The sequence below is a fragment of the Dendroctonus ponderosae genome, unplaced genomic scaffold (genome assembly GCF_020466585.1).
Source record: "Dendroctonus ponderosae isolate FM_Combo_2020 unplaced genomic scaffold, Dpon_F_20191213v2 Dpon_F_20191213_1, whole genome shotgun sequence".
NCBI lineage: Eukaryota > Metazoa > Arthropoda > Insecta > Coleoptera > Curculionidae > Dendroctonus > Dendroctonus ponderosae.
In genome coordinates this window covers 58,330,552-58,349,233 of record NW_026017110.1, presented here as the reverse complement: position 1 = coordinate 58,349,233, position 18,682 = coordinate 58,330,552, and the positions used below count along the sequence as shown (strand labels likewise).

At 34.6% G+C, this 18,682-nt stretch overlaps 3 protein-coding genes across 9 annotated transcripts in view; all 3 read right to left on the bottom strand.

The window, feature by feature from the left end:
* Positions 1-663, bottom strand: part of LOC109532909 (Down syndrome cell adhesion molecule-like protein Dscam2) — an 86,333-nt gene extending 85,670 nt beyond the window's left edge. For all 4 annotated transcript variants that reach the window (XM_048665315.1, XM_048665337.1, XM_019898046.2 and 1 more), the window contains exon 1: positions 611-663. The gene's annotated coding sequence lies outside the window, so the exon portion shown is untranslated. The remainder of the gene's footprint in view (positions 1-610) is intronic.
* A 4,071-nt stretch (positions 664-4,734) lies between these two features.
* LOC109532933 (UDP-N-acetylhexosamine pyrophosphorylase) lies at positions 4,735-6,740 on the bottom strand. Its single transcript, XM_019898080.2, has one exon. The coding sequence runs from the start codon at positions 6,604-6,606 to the stop codon at positions 5,128-5,130; it is 1,479 nt and encodes a 492-aa protein (XP_019753639.1). The 5' UTR covers positions 6,607-6,740; the 3' UTR covers positions 4,735-5,127.
* Positions 6,741-9,159: 2,419 nt separating this feature from the next.
* Positions 9,160-18,682, bottom strand: part of LOC109532860 (la-related protein 1) — a 21,416-nt gene continuing 11,893 nt past the window's right edge. For all 4 annotated transcript variants that reach the window (XM_019897934.2, XM_019897935.2, XM_019897939.2 and 1 more), the window contains 13 exons: positions 16,800-17,008; positions 16,610-16,740; positions 16,321-16,510; positions 16,088-16,262; positions 15,706-15,976; positions 15,428-15,650; positions 15,228-15,350; positions 14,957-15,168; positions 14,712-14,872; positions 14,023-14,411; positions 13,826-13,968; positions 13,601-13,767; positions 9,160-11,880 (listed from right to left, as the gene is read on the bottom strand). In XM_019897934.2, the coding sequence (XP_019753493.2) occupies positions 11,852-11,880; positions 13,601-13,767; positions 13,826-13,968; positions 14,023-14,411; positions 14,712-14,872; positions 14,957-15,168; positions 15,228-15,350; positions 15,428-15,650; positions 15,706-15,976; positions 16,088-16,262; positions 16,321-16,510; positions 16,610-16,740; positions 16,800-17,008 (2,423 nt within the window). In that variant the 3' untranslated portion in view covers positions 9,160-11,851. The remainder of the gene's footprint in view (positions 11,881-13,600; positions 13,768-13,825; positions 13,969-14,022; positions 14,412-14,711; positions 14,873-14,956; positions 15,169-15,227; positions 15,351-15,427; positions 15,651-15,705; positions 15,977-16,087; positions 16,263-16,320; positions 16,511-16,609; positions 16,741-16,799; positions 17,009-18,682) is intronic.

Genomic DNA, 18,682 nt, shown 5'->3' with positions numbered 1-18,682 from the left:
TTTCTATTGAAATCCAGCAAGTTGCTAATTTGTTAGTGGAAAATTATACAAAATTGGATTTCGGGTACCGAGATTCAAGTAGTAGTTTTAAACGGCGCGTATTAATTAGTTTTGATGAGAGAGTTTTAATGAAAGATGCGCCTTTATCCGAGCATCAAATACACGATTGATTAGAAAAAATGATCTGAAAGTTGATGCATTTAATGAGTAGTTTTATGCCTTTTCTGTTGACTTTTTGGCATGAGGGTTCAAATATACAAAATGATTGAAATTAATCTTCAATCATGATAAAGATATTCAAAATACATATACCAAAAGAAGCGTTCCTCCATAAACTGTACGCTTCAAAATTGCCGCACTAAACTCAACTCAAATATATCTAAAAAAGTTTAGTGAGTAACTTCAAAAAACTTCTCAAACGCACTAATTAACTCGACTAACTCAGTAATCGTCTTATCAGTCAAATATATTAAAAGTGGGTTTTAAATACAAACATAAATTGTGCAGACGCCTTAAAATTAAAACTACTTAGCGCCCTAGCAAAAAATCAGTGGGGAAACTAGAGGTAAAAAGTTTCTAAAGTAGCTGAAAAGTTTTCCAGTGGACTTACCACGGAAACTTCGGAAGTTCTGGAGAGGAGATCTCGCAGACTAGCGCGCACTAAAGTTCTGACGCAACTGAGCGCTGGAGTTAGAGTCCAGGAACGAAGAGCATCCCATTTTCGGGAAACTCGAACTTCAAAACGCGCTTGTCTATTTCCCTGTTCAAATATATTAACTGTAGAAGCGTTTTTCGATTTAAAACTTGATCAGAGTCCTCTCTTTTATTTGGTTAACGCCGAAACCCATATCCAGGTTAATAGCAAAAATTTACGATTACTTACCTTACAAAAAATTTTAATTAATTTGTTTCAAAACTCTGCAATGTTTTGATACGGAACAGTCCAAACCTAATGGGGATTTTGGTTGAAGAAAGCTGCAGATCGTCATTTTTTGTATTTTTTTATTCATTGTACATCCGAAGTAATATTGGAACTTTGAACACATTTCTTGTCTAAAAATTTAAAGAAAAAATCCGATCAATAGCGACTGTTTACGTCGCAGATTGTTTCCTTAAGAGAAGCTCTCTATAAACTGTTTATACAACCATAATAGCATTTAGCAACTTCAGCTGCTCTAATAGTAATTTGATAATATATAGTTTTAAAGCAATTGCTGAAAATCCAGCAGAATCTTTTAACAAGATGAGCTTGGCGGTTTGTTGCGGAGTAAATTGCTCTTGAACAGTTTTCTATTAGTTTCACCACTGCATATGCTAGGAAGCTGGTAAATAAAGTATGAAACGTTGCATGAACACTACAAGCTAAATGTTGGCGTGTACCCAAACTGTCTGGAGATGGCGGATAATATTGAAATTATCTAATCCTGCTGAAGATGAATAAATGTTGCTATTTTGGATATACCGTATACGTGACAAACACAATTTCTGGGACGCACTTTTGCCATTTATTTAACGCAAAAGGTGGTTTTAGAATTTTAAATTAACCAGATTTTCATGCGGAAATACTTTTATATGTCAGCTCTACGTTCGACGAGTTACTTCCATCAATACCTCAAGTTAATCTAGCAATTAGGAAAGAGTTGAAGGCAAGCCCTCATTATTTGAGGATTACTCCGAGCGACAACGGAGCAGGCTGGTTAATGATTTTCTATAACTTTGCAGAATCGGTTTCCAAATTATTCGATCGGCCTAGTTACTTTCAATTAAAGCGAACATTTTTTATGTTTTTATGGGCTTGAAAATTGTTTTCTTGTGTAGCATGTTTATTGTGATAAATATTAATTCCATCCCGAGTTGATAAAACTGACATTCTACTGCAACTAAAATTAATTTAAGCAATCATCTGTTCGCACAAACCAATAGAAAAAATGGAATCTTAAATAAAAATATCCTTCTTATTTCATCATTAGGGACAAGACTATCACAGTTAGTTAAGTCTTAGTTGTGTTGTTAGTTCACAACTTTTAATTTATTTTTGTAAAAATGTTTCATTGGTTTTTAAACTGCAATTAAACAATCAGACGCAAATAAAATTCCTACGCAATAAAAAAAACCCGCTGTATATTGGTGAAAATAATCAGTCGTTTTACTAGAAAAAGAAAGTAGACAATGGAAACTAATCCCAATGCTACCCTGTGTCGACAGCAAAGTGATTTATAAATATATCATAAATTAAAAAACAATAACTGAGCGCAGTAATTTTTGATAAATGTAACGCAAATAATTCGTTATGAAACAAAAACGGTAATTGTATAAAATGTACGGTAAAACAATATTGAGCAAAAATAATTTAGTATGAGTTAGTACTTGCTAAATATGTACATGATTCAGCTCTTCTATAGAAACGCATACATTTGAGAAGTCTTTAAAACAACTTGATTTTTCGTGCGAACGAACGTGCAGCGCCACTGATCTGCTCCTTAAGAGAATAATAAATTAGGCTTGTCGTGATTTTTAAGGTGCGCGTAAATAAAGAAAACAAAAACCTATTTACCTTGATGGCATTCCTATCAGGTGAACGTTCGTTTTAACTTTCAAAAACAACTCAGACTTATCGAACTGGAAAGACTTCTGTTTGTCGGATATTTTTAGGAAATGTGCAATTTTTTCCTACCTGCTGTTGCAGGTTGTTATTAGTCTTATGCTTTTAAGGTAAATGTTTATTACTAGTCGGAATTTAAACTAGCTATGCGGATTTTGTTGGTGAATAAAGCGTTTTGATGGTAATGCTTTGATAAATAATAACTTTGCTTAATGAAATTTACTAAAACTCTATCTAGCAACTGCAAAGAAACAAAATGCAAATTATTTCTTCATGACCCTCATAATTGAAGCGAAAAAGTTGTTTATTAGTTATATTTTGCTAATATTGAATATTTTCAATTAAAAAAAGGTACATTTCAAGTGAAGTGCAAAGGATAAGTAGGTACTAACCAACGGAACAATCGAATTTTTATTTTTGCGTCGCATGTACACTTCCTAGCGCTTTTTAGATATGCTTTATCAATACATTAGGCAATAAAATAATTGAAATCGGCAAAATCCGCACCGGTTTTAATAACGCTGATATTTTCGTGCTTTTCCACTATTTCTCGACGCTTTTAACAGTCGCAGAAAATTCACACCTTCAACTGCTTGAGGTTTCATTTATTATGCAAAATTTGCTACAATTAAGTGTTAATTTGAAATTTACTAAATAAATAAGTGTAATGGACACAATTTTTAGGAAATTGAAAACCGAAGACGTAAGACAGCGGCAAAGCCAAAGTCCTAAAAATGGGTCTTAATTGAAGTGATTTTCTATTGATTACAAAGTATTAATGAAATAAAATAAGTAAAAATCAAGTCAATTGAAAAAAATCGCAACCCAAAATTCGCTGACTAAGAACGTTCTATAAGTGTTCACCATAAATATTTGCGATAAACATAAGATAAAAGCATACACACAATACAATAAAAATAAACGTGAATCCATGTTTTCTTAGTAAAACATCTAGTTCTTAATTCCAGCTGATTGATATCTTATGTCAATAAACGTATTTGCGGCTTGTGTTATTACAATTTTTAAAATTCATTAGCTTTTGAAATTGTAAAACTTCCAGTTATCTTTTGTCTTTAGTAATTAAAACACGTGGAAATAACTGAAAAATACACGGCTTTTTACGGATGATGAATGTATCAAGTAGCAAGTTTAAAAAATGTTAATTTAACGGCGAAGAGATATGTAAATAACAAACTACCAAGTCGGTTGCAAAAAATGTATAACAAACTTGAAGGCAATAGAGAAAATGCGAGAAAAACGAAATTATTACTAAACATGTCAGAGGGAAGACTGAAAAAAGGGTAGGAAATGAAAAGAAAATTGAAAAAAATTCACACAGGAAAATCGTAGAATAATAGCAATAGTGTTTTGATTTGGAGGAAGCCTAAAGTAAATGAAAATACGACTACGAGAATCCGTTTGAATAAAAAAAGTAAGTCGATTAAACCAAGAATATGGTAATATAAGTACTGATATAACAGAAAAAAAGGCAGGCTCAAGTACAAAATCAGTTGATTTCAAAACCGAGTAATCAAAATGCGGAAGGAATTTTCTATTAAAATGAAAAAAAAATTCCGATTGTGATGAGATGATAATGAAAACAATCATAAAACACTTGATCTACAACGCCAGATATAACAGGGGGCAAGTAATCAGTAGCAGGAAAAAATTTACCTTGAGAACAGAAATTAAATTTAACAATAAATAAAAAAGTTGATATAAATTTTCAAGTATGTACTACATTCAATAAAACACTTGAATTTAATGTACATCAGGAAACTAAACACGATTCGAGCAGAGCTGAAGATGTCAACCCACTCATGCTTACAAAACATCGTAAAAAAATTTCATCAGTCTATGGATTTTAATATTGAACATTTGCCATTTTCAAACATTATAATAAGTAACCTTTGAAGGACTAACTAATTGTTAATAATTAATTTTATTTCTGTATAACAAAAACGAAAATATGGTGGGAATATTTATCAAATTTTGCGGTTTTCTTCATTCTAAACAGTCTTTATGAAAAGTGGCTTCTCAAATGATGTTTGATGTTTAATTCTTGTTTATCCACTAATTGTCGTTTCGACAAAACCGGTTTTGCTGCAACAAACTGGAAAGAAACCACACAATAAAAATAAAATGACATTTTATTAGCGCTGGAAACTACAAAATTTTGAACATATTTTCAAATAATTATAACTAGTGTCTTGTGGTAGTCAAAACTAAAAAACTTATCTACTTTAGGATATATAAATGAACATGTGACATTGATAAATCGCATTGCCTACCTTTCACCTTGTAAATTCATAGAAAATAAAATAGTAAACATATCAAAAATAAATAATTTTTTGCAATTTATGTACACAATGTAATATACAAACTGGGAATACTTAATTAATTATCACATAATCCTTAGAGGTAAAATACTTTCGATTGCACATACCCGGTCTTGCATTTACAAGACGTTATTAAGTAATTTCATTAAGATTTAAGCCAGAGGCGGAATGTTGTAAGTTAATTAACTATGCCTTGCCATTTTTGAGACCATTTGAATAGCAGTTAAGTGTCTCCTCTTCGGATAGTAAGCTAATGGTGCCTTCGAATCTTTTGCCTTTGACTCTTTGCTCGATATGTTCGCCAGCATAGGATAATAACGGTGAAATTTCAACATCGACTCCTTCCGTAACAATACCGCCAGCTTCTTCGATGTAACTTTTATGCAATACTAATAAATCTCTTTTAGCGGTCGACGGACAGTCTTTCCCAACACTGTCAGGGTTCTTGAGAGCGCTAAATTCGGAGATACGAGGTACTTCCCACGTAACGAATTTATCTGTGAATTGAAATACATCAAAAATAAATTTTTCGATTTTAATGCCGTTGGGTTCGGAAGGTTTTATGTGGTCGCCGTTACGATCGACGTAAGGAATCTTCTTTTTGGCCACATGCAATTTCAGCTCTGACTCATGCTGTTTTGCCACCCGTTGTAAGAAGGATGTGGAGAAGAAATGGTTGCAAATATTACCAGAACTGAATACCAATTTTCCAGATGGGTCAGTCAGATTTGCTGTTTTCTCGGTAATTTCACTATATTCCACTACTTGGTATTTGCCATCGACTTTGCAAACGACTCCCACAGCTTCATTAGGGCTATTCTTGCTGACAACTTTAGCTCCACATTCCGCTTTCTTCTTCACGCAGTATCCAAGAAAGACCGGATCGGCAACTTTAACTAGGATATTATCCACACTATGAGCGTGAACGTATTTGATTCCTCTTTGCTCCATATCGTCCAGAATATGTCGTTCGCTGAGCGCTCGATAAATGCCTCCGTTTCCATCAGGAGCCATGGCAACTGCGTTCTTTTCATCTAGAAGAAGTTTTCCATCGAAGTCGAAACAAGGCAACAGGCCCTGTTGGAATAAAATGACATCGTCTTGATTTAGGCCGAAATAGTCGTTTTTCTCCAAGAATTTCTTCGTGGTGGCATTAGTGGGGCCACTGGTCATGATGTACCAAACAACACTTCCAACTCTTCCAGTTTCTTGCTTGGCCAAGTTGATCACTCTTCTGATTCGTTCCGCCTGGATTTGGAACAAAGATTTTCCTGACGGAAGATTGACTGAGTACATTCCCTTGGGATAGTTGACTCCAAGTCGCGTCCCTTGTCCGCCAGCTAGAAGAAGAACCGCAACGCGACCCTTGGAAATTTCTTCTAATCCAATGCTTCGGTAAGTCATCAGTTCTTCCTTGTCAGCATTCTTCTCCGATCCGAATTGGTCGGCTGGAACTGGCTGCATTCGCGCGTCCACTTTTTCAACATCCTCGGTAATTGATTCTTTCGCTTTCCGGAAGAGCGCATTCACTTCTTGAAATTTAATTGTTTTCAGTTGTTTTAAAAAACTTTCTCGTTCATTTTCGTCCAGTTGGTCAACGAACTTTAAAATATGGTCTTGCTGGTACTCGACCAGCAGTTCTCGCATTTTTTCTATCGAACTCATTTCGATTACCGAGAGTAAACACTCGCGATTTTAGTCATTCGCTTCTCAAGAACGGTGAACTTATATGACGAGGAATACCCTCGTCGAAGCCTTCTATTATATGCCACGCTTGCCGAGTCCATTCTCCCAATCACCTGGCGTTGCCGCTAATCTGTAGTACACATACTTAATACTCAAAACAATGTTGCCATTAGTTATTCGTTTTTCTAGCCTTTTTATGTTTTTTTTATTTTATTTTCTTATTATAACTATTTTCACTTTTAACAAGACGTTAATTTAAACTTGCAATTAGGATCGTTGCGTTTGAAAAACTGGTGATTTTCGGATCAGTAGGTGAGCACACCTCTGAAGATGCTGGCTATGCGTGCTAACGAAACGTTGGGACCAAATTGCTATCCAAGTCGCCCTTCTGACCCGAAACTCTCCAGTTCTTTTTATATTCAGATCACTTGCCGTTCTCGTTATACCGGCGCAAACAGTTTTTAATTTTAAGTTGAACGCTCTGTATAGAGCTCTCTTAATTTGATCATTTCAGACACATTTAGTCTAATTGTTTGGCTACACATTGTCCAATTAGAGTGAATTATTGTTTCTTTAGTCTTTAGTTCATTACCGCTCTTTCATCAGAAGTATCGAGATAAAGTTTAGACTTTTTTAGGCAGAGCTAAGAAAATTGACAATTTGCGAACAAACGCCTGAATAAAGCTGAGCTGAGCTGAGCTAAAGCGAGCTGTTGCAAATGAATTTTTGCTTTAACACTAAAGTATGAATTAATAAAATTTCATTTTTATGTGATTGTCTCGATATCAAGTAGTTAAAAGTTTTACTCTATTTTTTTTATAAACGGGTATTTTAATGGCTTATTTTGTTGCGCTAGAAACTTTGAAGATTTATGGATTTGCACATTTTTATAATTCTGTTGATTCCAACACTTTGGCAAATCAAAACCGATGCTGCTTTTTTACTCGTAACACCTTACGCATATATTTAAAGAATTTCGACATATGTGTGCTTAAAACCGGGGACGGGGTTAGAAAAATATAATTGCTGTATTTTTTGCATTTTTATATGCTTATAATGCAGCTTTATAATGTTCACCTATATGGATGGATCGAACCACTGATACTGCCAAATATCAGTGAAAAATTCTTTTGCAAAACTAATCAACGATAAATTCAATTCGGATTGCGCTAGACGCATTTATTCAGCATTCAATAAGCAGCTTTTTTCAGTGGTTGCAACATTTTCCAATTTCTTTTAATTCGTTTATATTTACAGGCTATTTTTTGATCAAATCAATTTTTTGTCTGCCATATCAGATAACGGCTAATTATAGGCATGAAGAAGAATGAGAGTGGGTAAATCCAGCACTTGAACGATTTTTGCCATTTTTGAAATTTTTTTGTCAACACTTTCAGATAGGTGCATTGTTTTCGAAAACTCCATAATATCTTAATCAGATATAGTGTATTTAAGTACACGACTTGCCAATTTTAAACAGTGGCGTATGTATATTTATTGCTTTAAATTTCTTATCGGAGCGTACAAATTTGTTTAGGAATTTCAAGTTCATAGTAGTTATAGATACGTCAGCCCACATTAGGAAGTCTATTGCCGTTATTCGCCGACTACAATTACTAAAGTTGTACCTATTTTAAATTTCCGTAAATAGCATTAGATGGAAAAATTATTTGTTTATATTGCAATAATCCAATATAACAAAAATCTAATTTTTAATGAATCAATCGGATAATATCTATCTGATCGAAAATCCTTAAAAAAACTCTACAAGAAATGACGACTCGAATCTGATAAAAGTATATTTTCAATATTTTTCCAATTGGCATTACCATAAAGAATATCCAACACTAATTTGCGTGCTGGCGGTTAATGGCATCTTAAACGTGTCGGGTTTTTTCGAAGTGAAAGGGCAATCAAAGAACCTCAAATCGTTGCTTCTGACGACCTTAACAAAAGGTAATATATCTAGAATGCTGTGTCTACTTTCATATTAAAACTATTCGATATTTAAATGTAATATTGTATAATGGTTTCCGAGCAAATCCGAGGTCAGTGTGTAGAACGAAATGAAAGAACAAGTTTGCGGTGTAATAATACACTTAATGTCACTGGGAGACCTTAATATTCATTTCTAACCAGGAACTTTCACTATTTGTTTGTTTTTTACAAATTTTCTGTTTCCTAGTCTGCAACCAGTTCATTGGCGTTCGTCGATGCAACATTGTTATTCGCTTTGCTTTGTTCTGATCGGTTTCTTGTCCCGACTCTTTTAGATGCACTTTACAAAAAGTGCAAAATTTACACAGAATTTAAGAATCAAGTCACAAAAAACTACATGTTTCTCTATATTTTTTCACTTTTTGTGTATCCTTAAAAGCGGGTTGTTGGCCATATAATCTACTATTTCTACTTTTTAGTAGAAAAGGAATATTTGTATGTGGTTTTCCCAGCGTTGTGCACTTACCTGGCTCTCGAAGATATGTCATAAAATAAAATTAATATATAAAGGAAATGAACTAAATAAAAAACATCTTGACGCTTTTAAAACATTTTTAATTTTTTTTTAGTGTCACTGGAAGACATTTCAGACAACACACTTCCTCAACACGCGCTAAAACTATCTTAAATTAAGCTATACAAATACACTTAAATGCAAGGAGTTGAGCAAAGTACTAAAAAAACCACTGAATATCACATTTTTTTTTATTTTTTATTTTAATTTTTCACTGTTATCCGTGCCTAATATCGAAACAAAGGAAATTTGATTCAATACTTCACTTTCCTGAACTTTTAATTAAGAGTAATTAGTTTTCAAAATTGACATTGTACAGTCGGTTTGGCAATACTACTTTCGGGGGGTAATATTTCATGAAAACTTCCAGATTTAAAGCATTTTGTGTTAATTTGGTGAAGACCAATATTGTGACTAAGGTAAACCAGCTAATTTAGTTATTCTGGAAAGCAATTTGCTGTAAATTTTTGGTAGCAAATCAACAAATTATAGATGTTGGTAAATAATAATTGTCACAATACTGCCTTGAATACAAATATATGCAAAATGTAAAACTCCTTGCTATTTCCTTACAGAACTTAAGGTACATTTTGAACAAACCAATAGTAATATTGAAAGAGTTTAACTGAAACGAATCATTAAATCACCCAAAAATAACATGTTAATTAAAATAAACCCTAAGAAGAAATATGTCTATATAACAGAATTATAGAGAATTATATCGAAATTAAATTGCCCGAATTTAGTAACTAATAACTTTCAAATAATGTTGCAATATACACTATATTTCCATTATATAAACATATATTATGTATTACATATAGTATAGTTTTATCAAAATGTGCTCACTATTGTTACTCGTTACCATCCTAAGTCATAACTCAAAATTGTATTTGAAAATGAATTAAAGTAACAAACAGTTATTACAAGTAACACAAAATAAATGACTAAATATGATGCCAAAGCAATATTAAACGAACGTTTAATAGCATGAGTACGACTTGTAAACATGCTATTAGGCATTTGCGTCGACTACGCGAGTATTCCTATAGTGAGCCTTTATATTTACATAAACTTTTTTTATTTCCGACAACAAAAAAATACTTATAAATGTAGTCATGACTAATAAAATTGTAACATTCATAACTAATAAAAACCAATATGGTCCATCGCTGATTTTTTTTCTAAATATTATGTAGTGTTTTCTGTATTGATCTGCTGGAGTATGCATTTTCTTCAAAAATAATTAACACTTTTATCGATTTATTTTTAAGTATAATAGTTTATATTTAAATCAATTGTCAGAAATAAGCGGTTTGTAATCAAGTACTATGTTTAAGTATTGTTTTATTTTCGAAACTGAAAACATGTTCCAAGAAAAGCACACCAAGAAAATGGTGTAAAAATGCAAAGAATTTATAATCCAAATTATTATTCCTCAACTAAATAGTTGAGACAAAAAACACGGAGACCAACGAGAGCAACTATTAGAACTATTACTAGTTTTTAAGAAAAGTTGTATTCTTAAAAACTAAACCAAAAAAAACCCAAACTAACCCAAACTGTTCCAACATGGAAAATGTATTTAAATTGTTTTATTGAGGGGATTGTTTGAAAACCAAACTCATTGTTCTCTATCAAAATAGAATTATATTTAATAATTCTGTACAATCGACTAAGATGTAAGCAAACTAAAGGATTTGAATGCAGATCATCGTATTTTGAAATTAAACAGCGCTTCAAGAATCGCCATTATTTCTCGCAAATATTTTTTACGAACAATTTCGAAGGATATCAAAAGATTCATCTGAATCTGAGAAATCTAATAATACTACGCTAAATAAAATAGTACTAAGCAAATCGGTTATGATAGGACATAACCGATTCGAACAGAACTGTTGGATAAATGTGGTGTACACACAGCGATGAATTAGTTCAACCATGAAAATCAGCTAAGAATAAAAAATAAGGAAAAAACGCGAAAACTCTTGCAACAATGTAATAACAAAAACGAAACAGAACCTGCAGAAACGTGACTGCGATAATTTTCAAGATATCTAGAAAATATTACTTTCTTGCAAACTCATAGTATGTAGCATGTCACATTTAGTAATAAAAGGTGACAGGTAAAATTGGGTTACTAATATGTTATTCTATAAAATTCTATAAAACTGTTTAGGAACTCTGAACATTGTTAATCACATTACGCTACTTCCGTGTTATCCCCTACCTATGTTCTAATCGCGAATATTTGTCGCAATATTGGAATTATCGCAAAACGTTTCATCAGTAAGTAAATCCAAAGGAATAGAAATACAGGGTACTACGGTTTACAAACTTGAGTGGCTTACGCACGAATCGTAAACCCGCTCCAATAAGAAAAACAGATTCAAATTCCAGAATCCACTACATAAATATGTGAATCGAATTCCAATCTACCACAACAGCAACTATAGAAAAATATTAAACTTATGTTCTCCATTTTTTTTACATTTATAGGCAATGGCACCAATACGTAAATACTAATTACACGTTTTTACATCAGTTTTTTGCATATTTTTCATTTTTAACACTTGCGCTAATGCAATATAAAAAATTCAAAAAGCGCATTTTTAAACATTACTTAGAATTGAAGCAATTATTTAGGTTACCACTACAAGAAAGTAAAAAACATTGAGTTGTGAAGCAAAACAAGTTTGGCTTGCTCGTGAGCTATTCGGTGGATGAATTTTCACTTGCACCTAAAAACATAATATTACAATTACACAACATGTACCTATCAGTCAATAAATTTTTATCAATATTTTCAATACTTGGGGAACGGTACAGGCAATATTTGCACGAAGGATGCTATTTTCTCGGAAATATCTGGGAAAGAGTTATGATATATCGCACTTAATGCATTTTTTTATTGCAGATAAACTTCTAGTGATAAGTGTTTAAAGTTGTTTAAACTCCGAAGCAAGAGGTTTTTTAAAAAATTACACAAATCTTAATATTTTTTTAATTAAGAATCGTTAAATGTACCACACAGCATAAGCGCCTTTCCACACGGGCAACTTCGTGGCGCAACACGGACGCGACCATCGATTTAGCAGCGCTACGGTGGTGTGCTAATGTATGCATCGATCATATTGTCAGTTTTAAAATGAGCTCGAATAGTTAACAACATTTGCTTCTTTTAATAAGGATCCGCCGACAACAGCGTCTTCGACAGGCAAAAAAAGAAGATTCTAGGTGCTCCCATTACTGAGTGAACGGCCTACGGGGAAAAGGCCTGTTTTACAATATTGTATACAGATCTTTAGAAGATCCTGATACAATTTTGCATGCTGCAAATTGAGCCCGAATTATCGCTCACTATATGAACAGCTGGCGCCTCCTTTTGAGATCAGCAGATTTATATCAAAAATATTTCTTCTTCTCGCACGCCCATAAAGTTTCCAGTAAAACACCAACATCAAGTTGATTTGATCATCATGGCATATGATCTGTCTACTGATATGAATAAACTTCTCTGTCGGTTCGCTCTCCTCCCGAAAATCAATATCGTGCTGCACATTTACTGGCCGGTTAGCGACTTAGTAACTGCTGTGATGTTAAAATCAGACATATTGAAGGTTCATAGTGACCAAGATTATGATAGACTCGTTATGTACTCTGGATGTGGGATTAGTTTAGAAAATTAGAACTTCAAAGATAATATTAGGGAATAATTCCTGCAGCTCAAGCAAGAATGCTACCTAACCCTGCTAGCGATTGGGGAAACGATTTGTAGTTTTAGACAAGCAAGTTCAGATAAAATCGAACGCAACTGCGCTAACCACTGTCCAACATGCAAAAGACCATGATGCAAGCAACTAGATTTTTGGTTCACAACATAATTTTTTATAGTAATTCAGTTAAAGTTCAAATATATCTCCTTCTGCACAATAACCAATACATGTAAACATGGTCACTGCAATGGATTTGATTATATAATAGCAGAAGCTTTGAACAATTCCGCTTATTAACCAGTCAATTCTACAAACAAATTGGACCCCACAGATTTTGTTTCTTTTACATGGTTTTAAATTGAGACGTTTCAAATTGAGATTTATGTAAGGTTCGTCACAATCAGTCGCAAACCGACATTTTAGCCGTACGGTGTGAGCCCAGAACGACACGGAACTGTACTGTATTGTGTGTGATAACCGTACAGGTCTTTACTACCCAGTATTTTGCTTTATTTGAAGTTGATCAAATTGACCTTTTGACCCAATTGATTTGAGTTGATCAATCAGACTTAACATCGCTATAATTAATACCTTAAAACGTAATATAATAAACGCTCTCCCTGGTGAGCAAGAATTTGGGGCTTCGCCACGATATTCCGAATCTCACCGATAGCAATAGGAACTATTCGTTCGAAACTGTGTAAAAAAAACAATCCCGTGGGGCCCTAAACCAAATAATACTAACCTTGAGGCACATTTTCTTTGGATCTCCAGGAATCAGTACGGGCGCGCGAGCCCTTCTGGATGCGCCCAGATCCGAAAGACTGAGTACGGGTTCTTGAATTTTTAAAACTTATTCCTGCTGGAGCGCTCGTTCCTGGTTGTGGATAATTCTGAGCAGTTTGATCATATCTGAAAGGAAACACAATTTTCATTAAACAGTTCAACTTAAATAAGCTGTTTTTCTTACTTGTCTTTCGAGGTAGATGCTCTTCGACTGTCCTCCCGAGATGTACTCGGTCCAGCTGCAATTTGACTTTCGGAGAGAGTTCTATTTCTTGGCCTCTGGCGGTATCCTCGTCCATGTGGTGGCAATATTTCATCTATTCTTGGCTGCAAAAACAAACTTATGAAAAAATGAAACTAATTGGAAAATCAGCCGCTCACCTCAACCACTCTGAAGTCTTCGACGGTCTTGAACTTGGACAAGTATTTCTTAAGAACCGGCTTGACAGTTAGATGATTTCCATGTTTGTAATATTTCAAAAAAGCCCAGAATTTCTCGAGTCCATACAGCTGCACGTTTTCGTAATCTCGAACTGTTTCCTCCTGGAAGTCTTCATACAGATGAGGTCTAAACTTGACTTCGAGACCATATGAGTAGAAGCGGAAAAGACACTCTAACCCGTAGCGGTAGCCTTGTTCGGCATCTTCGAGAGCCAAAGACTTGAATTCATTGTACATAGTTCGGTTGAAGTTTTCCCGCAGAAAGAATGACCAGAAACGGAAGAGAGTGTTCATTTCGTTTGACTGGCCGATACCAAACCGCTTGCGTTCTGAAAATAATAGTATAAATAAATAAATGTTATTTAGAATTAAACAAAAACAATTGCTGAATTCGTGCAACTGAAGTGTGCATTTCATTCAAATTTACTACAAATCGAGAATTATTTATATAACAATATGGACTTCAAGTGTGTAAGAATTAACGTAATTCAACTAAATTTCGCAGAAATCAATGGGTGAGAAGAAAAAAGTTCTTTGCAAATAAAAACTCGTGTATATCTTAATTAGAAGGTGACAGTTAAAAGTCCCATGATTAAACGGTTAAATGCGAAAATAAGTTCCAAACTTACCTTTAAGGCACTTCTGTCTAAACTTTGAGTATGCTTGTTGTGTAAAGTTGTTCTCCAGCAGTAAAGCATGTGAAGGATGTTGGAACGAGGGCAATGTTTGCGGAACACTACCATAGCTGGTCGCTAAATTGCCTTCGCTTGGACTCACACCGTACGCACTCCTGCAAAACATTAAAAAAAACATAACTACACAGAACACACAAAAAAATGAAAGCAGAAACAAGTTAAAGAATGAAGAAATTTACCCGGTGGATGTTGTCCTCAATCGATGTGCTCGGACATCCATAATCCACCCAACGTGTTGTTCTACCGGAGGATTATTCGAATGTCTCGTTTTGAGTTTTCTAGGAGTCGTAGGATCGGGTCTGTCATCTTTACCCACCGCGTAAAATCTAGGAACGTTGCGATGGCCTGGTGTCTTAATCGATGCCGTGCTTGAAGACGGCAAACCTTCAAGCTGCGAAAAAGTTGTATTTTATGCAAAAAGTTCAAAAGTCGTATAATATAATAGCTTACTAGTGGCGGCGGTGGTGGAGGTACTTCGGGATTTGGCTTCCTCGGAGCGGGTGGCGCCCGCTTTTTAAAGTCTTCTTGGCTTATCACAGTAACGGTTTTGTAGCTTCCAACAGAGCTACGATCCTAATAAACACCAACATCTTAGTTGACGAGAAACACAAATGGAATTAAAAAATGATATATAGAAATACTGCACTTACAAAGTCGCCTTCGTGCCACAAATCTTCTTCATAATAATAGAGTCCATCATTAATAGCTTGTTCTAAATCTTGAGTCATTTTAACACGACTAGTATAATCTCCAGTTCGATCATATCCTTCGTGTTTCGGAGCTCTAGTAGAGGTAGTTGTCGGAGCTTGTGTCACAATTAAAAGTTTATCCACATCTCTATCACTCAATTCATCAGACGAATCCTCTTCATTCCTATGACAAAATAATTATTATAACTTGCTTGCACTCAGTTGAGGTGAATTATTACCAGTCAGTCGTAAAAGTATTCTGTCTTCCGATTGGAACATTTTCTAGTTCCTCATCAAAATGAAAGTCAAGTTCCTCTCGTTGGAACTCAAAGGGTTTCGGCTTCTGCTCTTTCTTGCCTTTGTTTTCCTTGTTCTTTCTCTTCACTTGAAGCCACGCTTCCTCTTCATCATTTTTATTACGACCAGTCTGAGGCTCAGGTAAAGCTGGAGATGAAGTATCCCCATTTTGAGGATTTTTGTTCTCCTTGTTCATTATACTTTCCGATTGATCTGAAAGAAATCAAACGTTATACAAGGTGATTTTAATCTGAAACTCTCAGAAAACGAATTATTACTGTAACCGATGCTCTGCTGCTAAAGTTCACAATTTACTTCACTGACCTTTGTCGACAGGAATAAATTCAGCTACGTCAGGATTTAAATTCTCCACTTGATTTGATGATTTACTGTTTTTGGGAACTGGAGGCGGAGGCAAGAGTTTCGATATAATGTCTTCCTCCTTTTCGCAACCTTTTTGTAAGATAGGCCACTTGGCAGGGTCGTGTTTAGCCCGAACCTGCAACAAATGTTTTAGTTGAAGCTAGTACTTGACTAACAACGTTTAATCAGTTTACCTTAAAGCCTGGAGAGAGCTCGATTTTATCAGAAGAGCTAATAGCGTCTACGATTAACGCAATATTATCGGTCAATGCCTGAACTCTGTGGAAGGATGCAATTAACGTTACTGGCAAGTAACCATCAGCATCCATTTTCCGGCGCAAAAAGAAATCTCTGTTAAGATTGTCATCGCTAAAGTAGTATTCGCTGAAATAAAAAAAAAATCCTTAAAGAAATTCCGAAAAAAAAACATAAATTTGTTAAAGCTAGTTAACACTAAGCTGACACAACGTTAGTGTTACTTACATTTGATTTCGGATATATTCCTTGAGTGTAGGTCCATCGAGATTTAAGTAGTTATTGCCGCTAAAGTAATAAGTGCCCATATACGGAACAACGTAGCTTTGACTGTCTAAAGAGGCAGTGAATTTGGATAGCTGAAGCAAATAAATGATTAAAAATAAATTTAAAGAGTTTCATTAATTGATATACCAACCTGTCGAAAATCTATTCCGTTTTCCAAGGAGTCAGTGTCGTTGGCGCCACGATTGGTTCTATTGAACTTTGAGATGCGTCCTCCTCCTCTGCTCCTCCAACGGCCTCGAGGAGCTGCAGACGCTGGTCGAGCTTGTCTGTGGTTTTGATGATTTAAGCTCTCTGCTCTCCAGTCTCTATCTCCATCGCTCACAGTAGATTCAACGTCGCCTGAAATTAAACAAAAACATTAGCTGGAAATATATATTTAGTCGATAGATTTAAAAATAATCCTGAAACATGTCAGCCAACAATGCAACTTTAGTTCTCTGTTACTCTGCCTACCAACCTCTGTTACTACTATGTCACAACCATCCCAGAGCTATTAAAAAATGAGTTAGTACACCTAGGTTGGATTTGATAAGGGTTAGTGGCTTAGGGTAGGTTAGTTGCTGGCATATTTTCTTACACATTGGCATTTTCATTTTAAGTCAACTGCGAAAATGAGAACCTTCTACAGGTGATTTACGTAGACCGTGCATTATCCAACTTGCAGTTGTTTTAGAAACTGAAACATTTGTTTCCGGTCATAACGAGTAGTGCTGAAACCATGTAAATTCCATTTAGCCCTCTATGGTGTACAAAAACTATAATCTAACTTTCTTTTTTTTAATTCAAACCCCTAATTTCTTTGGCATTCATTTGTGAAAAATTTCCAGTTTTTACTTTATCGCTTTAACAAATTCAACTCAAATACAGAATTTCAAACCGTTTTAAAAATCTGGCAAAACATAGATGCGAGAGTTCGTGTGAAAATCAACTTGATTATTCCGTCGCTTTCAATGATGCGAGTACACGAAAACATTCATAACTCCTGATCTAACGAATGTCAATCTGGCCTTTTTGCACGCTTTTGCTTATCAAGATGTACCAACTCAGTTTCATAAAAATGGAGCAAAAGTCTGATCTGAGAGATCATGTGAAAGAATCCAGTTCCGTCGCTCTTAATTGTGTAATCAAAGTGAAGCATTAACAAATCATGGCATGGTTTTTGAATGATTTACTTTGATTTTGGTGAATCTGCTAACGATTGTGCAGCCTCTCACAGCAGATCCAAGCTAGAATGATTTTCAAATTTCATGAAAATTGAGCAAAAGATTTCAACTTTCAAAGAAAAAAAGTAAACCACTTTCAAAGAAAACGGCTCATATATCAAAAACTATAAGAGATAAGTTAACAAAACTAGGGTCACCCAAACTCGCAATTGGAAGGTCAATCCAACCATACTAAAGATATTAAGGGTTTGCATTTAAAATAAAATAGTTAGGTTATAGTTTTCGTACATCCTGTATATATATGGGCTAAATGTATTTTTCATGGTTTCGGCACCACTCGTTATAACCGGAAACCAAATTTGAAGTTTCTTCAACAACTGCAAGTTGGAAAACTTCTAATGCACGGCCTACGTAAATAACTCTGCACATTTATTGGCTTAGTTAAGAAGCATAGTAATATTACACTATTATTAAACAAATCTTCCAATATGGCTTAGAATTACCAAAACGAATAAAAAACAGGAGGATAGCCGTCCTGCTGTCTGATTTGAGCTTGCTTACCCACACTTTCTCAATTCTCTTCTCCGCTGTACCTAAGGCGCAGGACCAGTCACCTTACTCAAACACGCATGCCCCTCGATTTCCAATGAAATACTTGTTGAGGAAAGTGGGTTTGGCGAAAAAGACATTGTCAGTTACAACTGACAATTTGCACAGTCGAATTATCAGAGCGAATTGTCATATACTGTATTATCCTACTATTGTTACAGAATTTATTAACATACTCTTTTTTAGGTTCATTTAGGTTCTTTTGATAACGATAGCAGAAAATAGCTATCGAAACGTCAAG

Coding starts and splice junctions, on each gene's coding strand:
- LOC109532933 (XM_019898080.2), bottom strand. CDS start 6,606: ATGAGTTCGATAGAAAAAATGCGAGAACTGCTGGTCGAGTACCAGCAA.